At 42.0% G+C, this 18,085-nt stretch overlaps 1 protein-coding gene across 1 annotated transcript in view; it reads left to right on the top strand.

Moving 5' to 3' along the window:
- GPC5 (glypican 5) overlaps positions 1-16,195 on the top strand; it is a 1,023,394-nt gene extending 1,007,199 nt beyond the window's left edge. The window contains exon 8 of the mRNA XM_065423359.1: positions 16,035-16,195. Within this exon, the coding sequence (XP_065279431.1) occupies positions 16,035-16,195 (161 nt within the window). The remainder of the gene's footprint in view (positions 1-16,034) is intronic.
- The last annotated feature ends 1,890 nt before the right edge of the window (positions 16,196-18,085 follow it).

The raw sequence follows: 18,085 nt of genomic DNA, 5'->3' as shown, positions 1-18,085 counted from the left end.
CCCACGAAAGCTTATGCTCCCAATACTTCTGTTAGTCTTAAAGGTGCCACAGGACCCTCTGTTGCTTTTTACAGATTCAGACTAACACGGCTACCCCTCTGATACTTGACACCATGCAAGGCACTGCATTTAGCCGTATGGAATGGAAATCTATCAACCTCATGAAGAAACTTGCACAAATACAGACAGATATCATCTTCCTTTCCAAATGCAAACGGATGGACATCATACCAAATGGACTGAAGGTGAAAAATCCATTGCTATCTACATACTGCACAGACCACAGTGAGAGATTATGCCATACACTATCAAAGAAACTGAGGAACCACCTGATCAGCATCCTATACAGCAAACAGATAAACATCAAGAAAGAGCTCTCCAACCTGGAGACTTTCATAAATAACCAACCCTCCACACAAATGGACTTTACTAAAATAAGACAGGAGATCTACATTACACACTTCACCTCTCTACAAAGGAAAAAGGACCGTAAGCTGTCTAAAATCCTACCTGGCACATGGGACTACAACAGGGGTACCCCTAACTCACCCAGCAATATCGTCAATTTATCCAGCTACACACTCAACCCAGCAGAGGAGTCTGTCCTATCTCGGGGACTCTCTTTTTGCCCCAGCACCCCCACGAACATGATACAGTTCTGCGGTGATCTGGAAGCCTACTTTCGCCGCCTCCGACTCAGAGAATACTTTCAAGATAACACTGAACAGCGCACTGATACACAGATACCCTCCCACCAACAACACAGGAAGAAGAACTCCACATGGACTCCTCCTGAGGGTCGAAATGACAGTCTGGACCTATACATAGAATGCTTCCGCCGACGTGCACAGGCAGAAATTGTGGAAAAACAACATCGCTTGCCTCATAACCTAAGTCGTGCAGAACGCAATGCCATCCACAGCCTCAGAAACCACCCTGACATTATCATCAAAGAGGCTGATAAAGGAGGTGCTGTTGTCATCATGAACAGGTCTGACTACCAGAAGGAGGCCGCCAGACAACTCTCCAATACCAAATTCTACAGGCCACTTTCCTCAGATCCCACTGAGGAATACACTAAGAAACTGCACCATCTACTCAGGACACTCCCTACACTAACACAGGAACAAATCAACATACCCTTAGAGCCCCGACCGGGGTTATTCTATCTACTACCCAAGATCCACAAACCTGGAAATCCTGGACGCCCCATCATCTCGGGCATTGGCACTCTCACTGAAGGACTGTCTGGATATGTGGACTCCCTACTCAGACCCTACGCCACCAGCACTCCCAGCTATCTCCGTGACACCACAGATTTCCTGAGAAAACTACAATGCATTGGTGACCTCCCAGAAAACACCATCCTAGCCACCATGGATGTAGAGGCTCTCTACACAAACATCCCACACACAGATGGAATACAAGCTGTCAGGAACAGTATCCCTGATGATGACACAGCACAACTTATTGCCGAGCTCTGTGACTTTATCCTCACGCACAATTATTTCAAATTTGGTGACAATATATACCTCCAGACCAGTGGCACCGCTATGGGCACCCGCATGGCCCCACAATATGCCAACATCTTTATGGCTGACCTGGAACAACGCTTCCTCAGCTCTCGTCCACTCACGCCCCTTCTCTACCTACGCTACATTGATGACATCTTCATCATCTGGACCCATGGGAAGGAGACCCTGGAAGAATTCCACCATGATTTCAACAGCTTCCACCCCACCATCAACCTCAGCCTGGACCAATCTACACGGGAGGTCCACTTCCTGGACACCACAGTACAAATAAGCAATGGCCACGTTAACACCACCCTATACCGAAAACCCACCGACCGCTATGCCTACCTTCATGCCTCCAGCTTCCACCCCGGACACACCACACGATCCATCGTTTACAGCCAAGCACTGAGGTACAACCGCATCTGCTCCAACCCCTCAGACAGAGACCAACACCTACAAGATCTTCACCAAGCATTCTCAAAACTACGATACCCACACAAGGAAATAAAGGAACAAATCAACAGAGCCAGACGTGTACCCAGAAGCCTCCTGCTACAAGACAGGCCCAAAAAAGAAACCAACAGAACTCCACTGGCCATCACCTACAGCCCTCAGCTTAAACCTCTCCAACGCATCATCAGTGATCTACAACCCATCCTGGACAATGACCCCTCACTTTCACAGACCTTGGGAGGCAGGCCTGTCCTCGCCCACAGACAACCTGCCAACCTTAAGCATATTCTCACCAGCAACCACGCACCGCACCATAACAACTCTAACTCAGGAACCAACCCATGCAACAAACCTCGATGCCAACTCTGCCCACATATCTACACCAGCAGCACTATCACAGGACCTAACCAGATCAGCTACAACATCACCGGCTCATTCACCTGCACGTCCACCAATGTTATATATGCCATCATGTGCCAGCAATGCCCCTCTGCTATGTACATTGGCCAAACTGGACAGTCACTACGCAAGAGGATAAATGGACACAAGTCAGATATCAGGAATGGCAATATACAAAAACCTGTAGGAGAACACTTTAACCTCCCTGGCCACACAATAGCAGATGTTAAGGTAGCCATCTTACAGCAAAAAAACTTCAGGACCAGACTCCAAAGAGAAACTGCTGAGCTCCAGTTCATTTGCAAATTTGACACCATCAGATCAGGATTAAACAAAGACTGTGAATGGCTATCCAACTACAGAAGCAGTTTCTCCTCCCTTGGTGTTCACACCTCTACTGCTAGCAGAGCACCTCACCCTCCCTGATTGAACTAACCTCGTTATCTCCACACTGATTTATACCTGCCTCTGGAGATTTCCATTACTTGCATCTGAAGAAGTGAGGTTCTTACCCACGAAAGCTTATGCTCCCAATACTTCTGTTAGTCTTAAAGGTGCCACAGGACCCTCTGTTGCTTTTTACAGATTCAGACTAACACGGCTACCCCTCTGATATTTTTCAGTAAAGAATTTTAGTATCAGTTTCCAATGACAGAGATGGCAATTATATATGCTTATACAGACAATAGATCTCATGATGAAAAAGTCTCATGCCCTCCAAATAAATCATAATAAATATTTTTTCCCTAATACCTTTTTTTTCTTTTTCATTGAACTTTCTTTCATCATGTATCATCTTAGCTAAAACAGCTTCAGTGAAGAAACAATGAGTTGAAAGTACTAGGAAATTAAGTTCACTAAACTGATTTATAACTCAGATGAGGAAACCCATGGGCAATGCTGGATAATTGATTTTTCTTCAATATTAAGACCTAAAAGTCCCCAAAGCTTCTTGTGATTTTTTTTTTTTTTTGACAATTCTTTAGGCTCTAAAGATTATCTACTTAATTTATCCTTCATTAACTGAAAGCTAAACAAAGTAAACCAGGGCCACATTGTATACTGGGTTAATTTCTCTGTTCTCAGCACAGACATCTGTTACGTCACTATTCAGCCCTCACTTCTTCTAAAGCCAGTTATCACAAAATTACAAAGAAATGTGTTGTATAACTGGTATAGATACAGTAAACCATGGCACCTAAATTATCTCCATGTTACTTTTTAGTAAAGGCCCAGTTGTGCCTTGGAGACAGGTGCTGATCCACATAGGGGCTCATGCACAGTTGCTCTGCTTCCTTTGACTCTACAGATTGTACTGTGTTCCAAGGAAGTACATTGCTTCCCAGAATTCAGATATGCAGGGCAATATACCTGCTGTCACCCCTCTCAAAGGGAGTGCAGCATAGATACACTGAGCTGTATCTGCTCCTATCTCTCAAGAGTCATGTTACCCATATTTCCCTACTAGTGCTACTCCCTAACACCTAAAAGTGTGGAGCAGGGCCTATGGGAATTAGTGATTTGTCAGGTAGGTTACACAGGCGCAGCCATGCACCATCCCGCCAGCTGAGTCTTCATTACCCACTGAGGCTCAGTCACATGATCTTGACATGGAAGGACTCCATGGCGTTGGGGTTGAAGGAAGAGCTCCATTAGCTCTAATCTTCACTGTCTGGTAAACTTTTGGCCATTGTTTGGTGTTTTGTGGTACTCTCAACTCATTCATGCCTAAGACCACCAAGGGGGGACATGGTATGACCCTAATTGATTAATTATCGTAATTTTCTCCAGTTTTTCTTACTGTGTAAAGTTATTACTCAGAACTCATTACTGATAAATATAAGAATATTATAAAAATATAAGAATCATATTTCCTAAAGTTAGACTTGTCCTTTAGGGGGAAAAAATGACTCAGACTCCTTGAAGTTAGACATGCTCCTTGAGAAAAAGAGTGCTGGTATTAACCACTTCTATGTTCCCTGGATATAGTTAAGAAACTCTTAGCAGTATCACCATCTATATTTTCCTGAGCCCTCTGTTATGACAGACATCCCCCCTCTGTACTCCTCAGAATCTCTACCCTATCAAGCTCCTGCTTGCCTTGCCTCTAAATTCTCCTGATCCATTTAAGAGCTGCATCCATATGTCTATATTCTACTCCCCACCTACTCATTGTTCCTCATTCACCTGCACACTTTCAGAAGCCCTGTACAAGTTGATTCTCAATTTCCTCATACTATTCATCCTCCTTTTTTCAGACAACTCTTCATTCCCAAGTACTACAGTCATAGCTGCATCCAAAATAATCTTCCTGCAGCACAATCATAAATCCCCTATCCAAACCTCATGAATTCTCCCAGTCTCATTAGAAGTTTCATCATGACCGTCCTTCCAAATCCTGGCACATTTCTACAATAACTGGCACTTTTCTTCACACGCCACAAGATGTACGAAACAAAAGTATGCTCTCTATTTTATATGTATAAGTATTAAATGACTGCAGTGAGTTTCAGCTAGGACCCTGTATAAGAGTGGCATCTTGCAAGAGCCACATCCTATAAGATTTTCCATTTCTCAGGCATGCAGCCCCTCTTATTTAAAATTCCTCCTAAAAAAAGGCACTTTTTATGGGCAAGAACTGTCTTTATTTATGACTTGGGAAGCACCATGGACACTGCTGGAATTTAACAAATACAGTAAACAATGATATAATTATTTTGTAATAATAATATTTGAGACTCACATAAAACGTGTGTGCTGTCAGAGGCATAATTTGGATCTTCTAGCACAGGGGTTCTCAAACTTCATTGCGCCACGACCCCCTTCTGACAACAAAAATTGCTACATAGCCCCAAACCATGGGCCCTCCCAAGTCCCCCCACCCTAGCAGGAGGATCAAAGCCAAAGCCCGAGCCCCACTGTCCTGGGGGGAGGGGAGGGCAAAGCCGAATCCCAAGGCCCACTGCCCCAGACTGGGGGGGGGGGGGGGTCAAAGCTGAAGCCCAAGAGCTTCAGTCCCAGGAGGAGGGGCCTGTAACCCTGAGCCCCACCACCATGGGCTGAAGTCCTTGGGCTTCAGTCTAGTGCAGTGGGGCTTGGGCTTCACATTTGGCTCCGGGCCCCAGCAAGTGTAACACCAGCCCTGGCGACCCAATTAAGACGGGGTCATGACCTACGTTGGAGTCCCGACCCACAGTTTGAGAACCGCTGTTCTAGCATGTGGCAGGAAGGGCACTGCACACCAGGAGAGTTCCTTTTCCTCCTCCTCAAAGCTAATTGGATTCTCCCAAATAACACATGGAAAAACCCCTGACAACCTCATTTTAACTTGAAGAATCTCCTGACCTCCAATGTGTGTGATTCAGCATACAGCAGACAGTGGAGTGCGGTGTGTGTGAAGTGGTCTGAGGTAGGAGTGCAGAGGTTGCTATGAATGTGGGGATGAGACTTGCTCGGCTCCAAACTTGCCCAGGCCAATGGCAAACAAAGTTGTTATTGCTGAGATGTCTATTTAAAATGAATTTGGTGGTCTCAGTCCAGTTCCCTGTAGGCAAGGAATAGCAGAAAAGCCATTGGTGCTGACTGCAGTGCTATTGGCAATCTCAGCAGAGAGGCTCAGGAGTCAATGGACATGTAAAGTGTCACTAGGGTTGGCCCTTCCAGGTCAGGGTTAAGGCATGTTACTGATTGTTGTTACCCTGCTGCTGCACCTGTTCTGTGGATAAATAGAACAGTTCAGCCTTCAGAGCTGTCAGTCCTGTCAACTTTCACAAGCCTTAAATACACACACACACACAAAACCTTTGAAAAGAGGCTGGAGATGATAGAAACTTTTAAAGATACTATACTGTATTGACACACACACACTTGACTGTAATATGTACCACAGTGCTTTGTGACATGCTTTGGTTAGTTAATTATTACTAAAACAAATTAGAAAAATATTTTTCCACTTCAGCCACTTCACAGATGGTGGTGAGTGCAGACATGTGTGAAGCTTGGCAGGTTTGCTTTGTCGGGGTTTGTGCAAACATTGTATTTACTTTTGGATCCCGGGGGTTCGCTTTCTATCACTGCCTCGCAGGTTTGGCTTTAAACTGGAACAAACCGAATATTTCAGTTACATTGCTGAGCTTTATCTGGCTTTCCATTAAAACACTGGCTTTTGCATGATATTGACATTAAACCAGACATTGCTCATAATATAATGATTAGTGTAGACAGCACCTCCACCAGTTGATGGTGCTGCGTCCTTATCTTAGTGTTAAGATAGTGTTGTCTTGTATGTTGTTATGTTGATCTGACCTGCAGGGGTTATCAGGAAGTTCAGTTGTGCCTGTTTGTACTGGAGTTGGTTCAATAAACCTGTGATTCTATAAGTAGCAGTGGCTTCAAGATGGCAAAAGCACTTTTGCCTGAGAACAAATGCACCAGCTATGCAGATGAGACTGGAATCTATGAGCACCTGACAGACTTTGATGGCTTGCTGTCTGTGAATGCATGGTCTGATACTTGGATGGGGTTGCCCAAACCTTATACGAGAAGTTTCGCAATGCAGATTGATTCTTATAGATACTTGCATGACTGTTCTGAAGGGGGATTGGCCCTTTTGAAATACCAGAAGGAATGGCAATCCAGGGCCAGGGGGGAGGGACACCCCTGCATAGTTATTTGTTTGCATTGAGGAGACAGTTCAATAGGGCTTTTCCCTGCACCACCTTCACCGGTACATGGCTCTGGGGAAGCAGACCCTGCTGCGCTGAATCTGGACCTGGCAATGAAGAGAGGGGCCTATGTCCAGTGGAAAGCTGTGAGAGACTCCTGTGTAAAAAGTCAGCTTATAAATGGTTTAGCAGGAGAACTTCATAACCTGCTGGTGAAGGACCATAACTAGGGCCCTGCCAAATTCATGGCCAGGAAAAAAACTTCACAGACCGCGAAATCTGGTCTCCCTCTGTGAAATCTGGTCTTTTGTGTGATTTTACCCTATACTTACAGATTGCATGAGGTGAGACCAGTGTTTCTCAAATTGGGGGTCCTGACCCAAAAGGGAGTTGCAGAAGGTCACAAGGTTATTTTAGGGGGGGTCACGGTATTACCACCCTTACTTCTGCACTGTCTTCAGAGCTGGACAGATGGAGAGCAGCGGCTGTTGCCTGGGCGCCCAGCTCTGAAGAAAGTGCCTCCCCCCCACCAGCAGCCGTGCAGAAATAAGGGTGGCAATACCATACCACGCCACCCTTACTTCTGCGCTGCTGCCGTCAGAGCTGGGTGGCCGGAGAGTGGCGGCTGCTGACTGAGGACCCAGCTCTTCCGGCAGCAGCGCAGAAGGGTGGCAATACCATCCCATGTCATCCTTATTTCTGCACTGCTGCTGGCAGCTGCTCTGCCTTCAGAGCCTGGATCCCGGCCAGCAGCCACCACTCTCCAGCTCTGAAGGGTGTGCTGTCGCCAGCAGCAGTGCAGAAGTAAGGGTAGCAGTACCACAACTCTCCCCCCTCCCCCAATAACCTTGTGACCCCTCCACAACTGCTTTTTGGGTCAGGGCCCCTACAATTAAAGCACCGTGAAATTTCAGATATAAATAGCTGAAATCATGAAATATATTATTTTTAAAATCCCATGACTGTGAAATTGACCAAGTGGACCTTGAATTTGGTAGGACCATAAGCATAACTTCCTGGATAAATCTATGGACCAGATTATATGCAGAGTTCAAAATGTGGAAGAAGAAATTGGTGTTTCCTTAAAAGCATCAGCTATTAATTTCCAGTCTAATGGTGACTCCTTTATACCATATACACAACACTTGAAGAAATGATTGCTAGTGAAGTGGCTAAAAAATTGGAGGAGGCCCAAGTGCAGTTTTTCACAGATGTCCCATGGGACCAAAGAGACTTTCCTGAGTGGGCCCCAGGCCAGATGATATTTGGCAGGCGATGCGGAGGCACAGGCCAATAGAGACGGAATTGCCCAAGCAGAGGGAAGGTACATCAAGGGAAACTAGAAGTTGCTGATGTAGTAGGGCTACCATCAGCAACTATTAGAATGGCCCATGTGAAGAGCTGCCCAGATACCCATTAATATGTGTCTGGAAACATCGGTGGCTAGAAAACCACAATGCTATTGGATTAAGGATCTGAAGTAAATCTGATTTACTTTAAACACCCGGTGCTGAGAGGGAATAAAATGTGTATTGCAGGAGTTGAATTGGAGTAGAATCATCACCTACTGCAGACAGCAGGGAAAATCCAGCTCCCTCTGAACTTGGGGAGTCTTCATAGTAAATGGACTTTGGCTGTGGTCACCAATATTTCTAGCACTGTTGGGAGTGGATTTCATCCCTGGGCATCACAAAAATTTGTTGGATGTTAATAGAACTCACTTGTCCCTGGCCAATATTCAGATACCCCTACTGTCGGTAGGAGGAAGTGTGGACCCCGGGTGTGGTTTTATATTCAAATAAATCCACTAGTCTTTAATAATTCATTGTTAATAATTTAACAACAGTCTTTATTAGATAAATAGTTAACATATATACAGACCATCTTAACTCCTCCCACTGTCAGTTCACACACCCTTAAGATTCTACTCATTTTTTGAAGCAAAAGTTAACACCACATCTCCTTTCTTTTATTTGTTTTAGCACAAATGTACTCCTATATAAAAAATATCTGAACAGCTGTAACAGGTCTTCTTTGACACAATAACCATCTAATTTCTGTGTTAGCTGTGTTACTGAAGTTTTCTTATTACTTAGAGAAATGATGTCATTTTCATTTTCTCACTGCTCTTGTTGCTGTACTATATCATTTCTTCTTTCAGTTGAGTCTTGTCTTGCAGGTGACAATTGCAAATGTATCTGAATTTGTCAATACATTTGACCATTATTAGTCATGACACTATAAGATTGAGGTACTACCTCTTTTGTTACTGGGGCTTTCTGAGTCCAGTTCCTACCATTATAGATACATGCACTATCATTCACTTTCAAATAAGGTAGTTTATTGATTTTCTAGCATAATAATTATTTTGATACAAACTTGACTGATATTTCTATTTATTCTTTTCCTTATATATTCCTGGAAAAAAACATAGTGTTTCTAATCTTTTCTGTTAAATAACAACTGTACAGGTGATAAACCTTGTTATAATGGTGATGTTCTACACTTTAATAACACCAAATATAAATTAGTATTCATTTCTTCAGCTTCTGTTAGTAATCTTTTTGCTGTTTTAACACCACTTTCAACTTACCCATTATATTGTAGTCTGGATTTGATGTAATATGTTTGAAATCATATGCTATGGCAAAACTTTTAAACTCTTGACCGTGAAATTGAGGTCCATTATCAGCCATTACCATATTGGGAATGTTATGCTTTGCAAAAACTGATTTAATTTTACTAATGACTTTTTTCGCACATGTGTTTTCTAGTATAGATATTTCAGGAAAATGTGAAAAATAACCAACAACTCTAACATATGCATGTCCGTTATATTCAAATAAATCCCAGAAGCTGGGAATGGATGATAGGGGATGGATCACTCAATGATCGCCTATTCTATTCACTCCCTTTTAAGCACCTGGCATTGACCACTGTCAGAAGACAGGATACTGGGCTAGATGGACCATTGGTCTGACCCATAGCTGTTCTTATGTTCTTAAAACTACTTTGGACTACTTTGAATAAATGTCATAGGTCATGATATTTCTATATTTTTGACATATTCCACATTATTTTATATAGTCCTCTATGTTTGGATTCATTTGTGGCAAAATCAGAACCTCTTTTGCTCTATGTTTTTACATATTTCTATCCCTAAATATTCCTCATGTATGCATTTCATCATCTCTGCTGGTAACCCTAAAGGAATTACTATTACCTTTAAACAGAATTTCTTCAACTACTGATAAGTCTTGAATAAATTGATTATATAGCTTTGGTATCATTTGCTTATTATATCCTTTTTCAATAGCTGTGCTCCACACTGAGGAACAACTCTTAGGGCCTCAGAGGTGCTTCTACCATACCTACAGGGGGAGAGAAGGAACAGCTCCCTGTGGTGGCTCAGAATAAAGATGTGGTGAAGTCAGGTCATCATTAAATAGTACCTCTAAGGCAGGGGTTCCCAAACTTGGTTCACGGCTTGCTCAGGGTAAGCCCCTGGCGGGCCGCGAGACGCTTTGTTTACCTGAGTGTCCTCAGATATGGCTGCTCGCAGCTCCCAGTGGCTGCAGTTCACCATTCCTGGCCAAAGGGAGCTGTGGGAAGCGGCGCAGGGGCTTACCCTGACCAAGCCATGAACCTAGTTTGGGAACCACTGCTGTAAGGATAAAAGACTGCTTCGGTGAACCTGTACGAATGTTTGAAGCTACCAATATTGAGTCAGGTTTGTTGTTTAACAGAACTCTGTTTCCAGCTGAACCAAAAGAGGAGTTCTGGGTAAGAGCAATTAATGGATTGACCAGAAAGTGTAGCTAGTGAAAAATCAGATGATGGGGGCAGCGTCCAATGTAGCTGGTGTCTCAAGGCCTCTCACAGGGGCAGAGGTCAAGACTGTGAAGCAGCCCAGTCAGAAAAAGAGCTAGGGGTTGACTCCGCAGAAGCAGCTGTAGGAGGCAATGAAAAGAAGTGTTTAGAACAGCTTCTCTTACAATGTGCTAGTGTGTTCTCTCGGAATAATGAAGAACTTGGGATGTGTGATTGGTTGCAACATCGGATGGTATTTAAGCAAGGGAGTATTTCTGTGGGGTACGTCCCATGTCATATTCCCCTTCTGTATAAGGTTACAGTGAAAGAGAAGCTAAAATCACATTCAGGAGTATGGCCTGCTTGAACAATGTATTTCACCATAGGCATCCCCAATTGTAGTTGTAAAAAAAACTAACGGAGACTGGAGAATATGCATTGACTATAGAAGTCTTAATTCACAGGCAATTCACAATAGGTACCTACTTCCCCACATTGGATAAAATGTCAGGAGCAGAATATTTTAGTAATTTTGTTTTGGTATCTGGATACTATCTAATTAAAGTGGCACCTGAGGATCGAGAAAAAAACTTCCTTTGTGACACCCTGTGGACTGTTTCAATTCCACACAATGCCTTTCAGATTCAAGGCTGCACCAAGCATGTTTCAGAGGGTAGTAAATGGCCTAATCCAAGTTTTGAGAACCGAAGATATGCTCACATATTTAGATGACTTCATTTGTTTCCATAAAACATGTGAGGGACATCTGGTAGGAGTATGAAGTATTCTAAAGCTTTTTAAGGAGTCAGGGTTTAAAGTTTCAGGAAACAAATGTTAGTTTGCAAGGAGTCTCATCACCTTCCTCAGGACATATAGTTAATAAAGATGAGTTGGAACCCTAACCCTAGAAATTGAACATTATAAAAGACTGGAAGGTTCCCACAAACCAGGAAGAGGTACAGTGGTTTATGGGGCTCTGTGGATTCTACAGGAGATTTGTAAAAAAAAAAAAAAAAAATTGCAGAGCAGGCAGTGCTATTATACAAATTAACGAAGAGCAAGATTGTCTGGATGGATGAACACCAAAAAGTGTTTGAGTCACTGAAGGAAGGACTTCTAAACCATTCTGTGCTTAAATTCACAGATCAGTCTTGTCCATTCATGGCAACCTGTGATGCATCAAAGTTTGCTGTCAGATTTGCATTTAAACAAATTGAGCTTGATAGGCACAGAGTGGTGACTTTTGGGGATCACAACTTAAATGAGAGGGAAGCCAAGTATTCAGCTACAGAACTGGAGAGTCTGGCTATTGTAGAGGCTCTCACGGCCTATTGTCTCTACTTACTAGGTACAGAATTCAGTGTAAACACGCCACAATGCCCTGCAGTGGCTCCTTACAAAGCACAACCCAGAGGATGCTGGTGGAGATGGATTCACAAACTGTCTGAATATACATTCACAGTTCACCATATATCTGGAAAGCAAAATGTGGGTGCAGTTGCTCTCAGCAGTAGTGAGGGCAGTGAGAATAAACTCAGCCAGGTCTTGTGAGGACATCTATCAAGAACAATCTAAGGACCCTGAGTTCTGTTCGGTGCACCAACAGATCTACTAAAGGAAACCTAGTCTGTGGAGGTTCAACTCAGTTCAGGAATGATTATCCATTGATCCAGCTAACAAGTTGCTGAAGTATTATGGTAACAGGATTATCTTGCCAGCAAGCTTACAAAGAACTGGAGTGTCTTCATGCTAACAAAGCATCAGGCTGCCTGGCTTATGAAAAGACACTGAGCTGGTATCAGACAGATTTTTTTGGTTGGGCTTGGCTGCTAATGTTAAGGACTGGGAACTTTCCTGTCTTACCTGTCAAGAAAGGCAAGTGCTGTCAAGAAGAGGTAGAACTCCTTTTCAAGGAAATGCTCCAACCTACTAAGCTCTAGGAGTTCATAAAGATTGACTTGAAACATCCTCTACCTGAAACACCAGCTGGAAATCAGTATTTGCTGGTAGCACATGACATCTTTTCAAAGTATGTGGTATCACAACTACTGAAGGAGAAAAGGACTGAGACAGTTAGAGATGCATTGACAAAACATGTAGTGTTGCAGATTGGCCCATGAGACTGCATTTGCGGTGATCAGGTGAAGGAATTTGAATCATTGTTGTGACACAAGGTTTGCCAACAACTCCGGATAACCAAGGCGAGGTCCAGTGTTGCCCACTTGCCAAGTAATAAGGAAGCAGAAAGAGTAAACTTCACTTAGTTTTATGCTTAGAGTCTCAGTCAGTGAAGACCAGCAAGACTGGAATTCAAAGTCACCTGTTGTCACCATTGTATATAACACCAGTCAGTACTCAACTAGCCATTATTCTCCTTATGAGATTTTTTTTGGACTCCACAAAACCACGCTTCTCTGTGACTTGATCTGCAGGCGGCAATAACTGCCAAGATCCTCTGCACCTATACAGGTAAGTAATGTGACTGAGTCCTATATCAGGGACCTGAGGACAGCATTCCAGAAGGTGGAGGAACAGATGAGCCAGAAGTGAGCATGCCAAGCACAAAATACCAGAAAAAGGAAAATTATATGCCCATCCAGGAAGGAGAAAAGCAGCCTGGAACAAATCCCAAACTTATTCCTTTTTGAAGGGGACCTTCCAAGTGGTTAAGAAACTAAACAACTTATCCTGATTAATACAAAAACAAGAGCTCGCCCTTTTGTAGTGAATCGAGAACTGGTGCACAGATTCATTGAAAGAAAGGTGAGGGCAAACACTGAGGATGTTCAATAGCTAACCAAGAGAGATGCAAAAGAGGATTTGGTGGTATTCCAATTCTGAGCAGATGCATGTGGCTTGTAATGGGAGAGTGGTTGTAGAGGAGGAATTAGGCTACACTGCCTTGTGAGAAGAGGCAGCTATATTGACTCTGGCGATCAGGCCACATGGCCCTGCAACAAAGGGCCTCCCAATTGACTTGGCCATCAGGCCAAGGCCGTCAGAGAGGGCAGCCTGATTGACTCTAGCTATTAGGCCGCACATCCCTGTGAGACAGGGCAGCCTGATTAACTCTGGTCACTAGGCTATACCACCCAGAGGCTAATGGTGGTCAAGTGGACTTAGCCATAGGGCTATAACACCATTTCCCGGCACCTAAAGGGAGAATGGGGGTGCACTTGTCCCCTGACAGTGCTATATTGTTACCTTAGTGTTAAACTGAGATTGTGCACAATATAAATATGTCACGTGGGCTAGAAAAATGCATCACGTGGGCTGGATTTGTCTTAGAGGCTGGAAATTTGACACCCCTGCTGTAGACTCTCTTATAAATCCACTGGGCCAAATGTATCTCTGTTATAGCCATGCAACCTTGTTGAATTTAATGGAGTTGCGCAGGTGTAGCTGAAAGCCAAATTTGACCCAATGAATTCACTATGAAGTAGCACGGTCTGTAGAAGCGAAGCTTTCAAATGAAGGAAATCTTCACTGAAGAGCTGGACAAGTGACCCAGACTATCTGCTTTCTGCTTCCATCTCCCACACCCCTAAGGAAAAATGCCTTGATCCACCCTGTTTGGTGATCCATTAAACCCTGATTCAGTGAAGTACTGAGGTATTGATCTTTTCCCAGGGAGACTATACAGTGAGCATGATCAGGAGGACTTACTTCCCCTCACCCTCTGCTCCCTATTGTTACAGTCTTTCCTTGTTTTCCCACTTGCATTGTACTCATGGATCTAATTTTCACAAATTCCAGGCAATCACAATAGATCGATAAATCCACACAAAATAGCAGTCCATTCTCCTGTCTGAGTGCAACAGCAAAGAAGACAAACAAATTCTAGCAGGTTTGACAGACAACATGATTAGCTTTCATCTACTCTTCCTTTAACACATTTTTTCAAAGCTACAGGAAAGAGATTTTAGTATGTACAGTAAGTTCACAAAGGGCACTTTTCAAGCTACATGTAGGAGAAAAGGAGTATTTTTAGCACTAAAATAAAAAGTAGTTAGCCTGAAAAATAAGGAAGTAGCAGAGAGCTGCTTCAGCTTCTGGTTAAATTCTAGCTTAACAAGGAGTATAAAACCATGACTAAAAGATTCATACTCCATCATAGCCCCTAAAAATGTAATGGAATCGTGAGCTTATTCATCTTCGCTAATGACGCAGAAGGGTGAAAGAAGTCCTAAACAATGAATAATAATGCAGGAACTCAGATTGTAGAATCAATACGTCAGATCAGTAGAGCTAAGCTTCTTTATAATGCCTCTGTTCCAGTGCAATAGAGCTTACCTTCTGAATTATATATGTATTGACATAATTACATAAATATTGACTTTGCTTTATATGAAGCCTTTTTCAGTCTCAGTGTAATTACAATGTCAATATGTGTTGCATGTGATAACATTGAATTTAGACTTGTTAATTTTGATTGATAGTGGCATACCACAAGTTATTATATAGGATAAGACAGTCTAGAAGTATGCACACAAAATGGAAAGCAAATGACAATGCTGTTATAGCTGAATGTGTCTCCAGACCCTTCTACTTATGATTATTGAACCAGGTACTGGAGGTGTAATGGATGACTGTAATATCCTTGTTTCATATCCTGGCAGAGAGGAAAAAAAACTTCTTATATATGTTCCTAAAGTTCAGAAACATTCAACCAGGAGCTGAATAAGGGCCTGCCTTGTTTACAGTTTGTCTTAGAACGTGACTTTATGTTGTGAAGTCCATTTTTCTCCATGGCAAAATGGAGGCCCTAAAATCCTCCATCAGTTACACCTTCTTTTCATCTAAATTCTGGATTCACACACCTGAAAGTTCTAATAAAATTATCTCCATCTTCTTTCAAATTTAAGATATGAGTAGTTGACTTCTGGGTACTCCTGGGACTTACAAACTATTCACTTCAGTCTGTGAATATTTGCTTAGGTATAATTCTACAATAACTGCTCTGTCCAGTACTACTAGGGCTGTGAATTACTTCCAAGGATAAACTGCCATATAGAGTGGCATGTGTTTCTAGATGCAATTACAAAGAGTTTTGAATTTGGCAGTAACATAAAGAATTAGAAACCAAACTGTGACAGTCTGTGTGCTCTGTATATTTAAATTTGTTCTAGCTGTATCATGTTGCCAGTAGTGAGAAAGCGTGCATCATCCTGTATTTTCTTATTTGTCTCAGCAGGGATGCCAGACAAGACAAACCTCAGTGACGTAAAGCAAATCCATCAAACAGACGGTGGCAGCACTTTAGACACAACTGGAGCAGGATGTACAGGAATGGGTGCTTATATGACATTTACGCTGATTAGTGTGGTAACATTACTTCTCAGTCTTTGGTAAATGTGCAGCTCTGTCTTGATATAAGTATCTCATTGCAGTCTGTTTGTTCTCCCGCACAAGCCTGGAGTAAGAGATTGAACGTAGCAATATTTATGGTAGCCTGATCCTAGGTCTACATATTGACAAAATTGTTTGCTTGTGTAATATATTTCGTAGGTTTTTTTTAACACCTGTATAATTAAGCAAAATCATATTTCTTTTTAGAACATTATGTTACAGATATAATAGCAGTATGTTGAACTTGCTGAACTCTGAACTACTTTTAAAAAAGAGAAACCCAATTTAACTTCTCAGCATTTTTGTATTTGAAAATCCTGTCTCCTTTCTGTTTACAGAAAAATGCCCCCTATAAGACTTAAAAACTAGAATTTGTACATCTCATGAGTAAATGGGTGAAATTTTAAGTCTAAACTATTTTCTGTGAAAAATGAAGGTTACACAACACTGAAACATTTTGCGAATTTATGTTAGTTTTGGTGAATTGTTCATGTCTAAAACCAAACAAACGCCAAAAAAGTCAAAATGTTTCATTTTGCCATTTGCAAAACAAAACATTTAGATTTTTTATTCAGACTGACTACTTGTTTTGAAATTTCCTTCAAATTTTTTTTTTTTTAATTCAAAATCAAAATGAAATGTTTTGTTTTGGGTAGAACAAAACATTTGTTTGACCCCCAAAATCTATCATTTGCACAGTTATGCTGACAAAAAAATATTGTAAACAGATAAAACTAATTTACGAGAGGTTTCTTTTAATACTTCAGGAAAATTAGATATTATGCGATGCTTGTGGGTGTGTATGTACACGTGATTACATCTTGGCCAGAGATAACAGCAAATTCTCATGCCATATGGAGATGATGGAATCTGGAATGTTGTATAGTACTGAATGTGTATTGTATAGTTCAGTTACCAGTAACTAATTACATGTTCATATTTGATTATCTTGATTGTGACTGATTCAGATCCCATTGTATCCAGAATGTCTTCAAAAATATTGTGCTGTTTCCTTCCTTTACAAATATATATATATATAGAAAGAGAGAGAGAACTGTATGCACATAGTGTACTTAGAAGTCTTCCTAGTCTGTAAAAATACATTTTATATTAGACTAATATAAATAAGGATATAGAAATATTTGTGGTTCCTAAATGTGTAACATTCAGGTAAACAGAAGCTGTGTTTAAAAAAACCCCAACCCAACATTGCTAAAAGCAGCTGAATGCCCAGATAGACGTCATTAGTAGACATACCAGTCTATGTGTACATTTAGTTTGCCTACTGTTCCATCTAGTCCAGCATGCTGTCAAGAGTGGCCAGTACCAGATGCTTCAGAGGAAATTGAAAGAAACCCCAGAGTAGGCAGTTCAGAAATAACCCCTCCATAGGGAAAGATTTCTATTAATATCCATTAGTTAGAAGCTGACTTACATCCGGAAGCACTTTTTCCTTTCCAAACTGTGGTGGTTGCTGCTCTTTTAATCCTTACTACTGTGACTGAAGCAGGTATAATTTTCAAAAACACCTCAGAAACCCATTTTCAAGTAGTTTGGGCCCTTAGGAAGTTTTGAACATTTTACCCATTGTCCATGTATACATCCAGCTCTTTTCTGAATCATGCTAAACTAAGCCCCAATTATATCTCGTGGTTTTGCAGAGTGGATTTTTTAAAATAATCTTTTGGTATTTTGTAACTTGTGAGATTTAAACTAAGGATGCTAAAAACACCTGTAGGTAGACAATCCATATATTATTATAGCACTGGGCATCAAGACCATTAGACAGTGCATACTGGAGTGTCTCACTACAAGCGAGAAGTTGGTGAGCAGTAGATGTGAGAGACAGGTTTGTGGAGCAGCCATTTTTAGACAAGAAGAGGGGATATGGGA

Source organism: Emys orbicularis, chromosome 1 (assembly GCF_028017835.1).
Source record: "Emys orbicularis isolate rEmyOrb1 chromosome 1, rEmyOrb1.hap1, whole genome shotgun sequence".
Taxonomy (NCBI): Eukaryota; Metazoa; Chordata; order Testudines; family Emydidae; genus Emys; species Emys orbicularis.
This window is presented reverse-complemented; position numbering and strand designations above follow the sequence as displayed.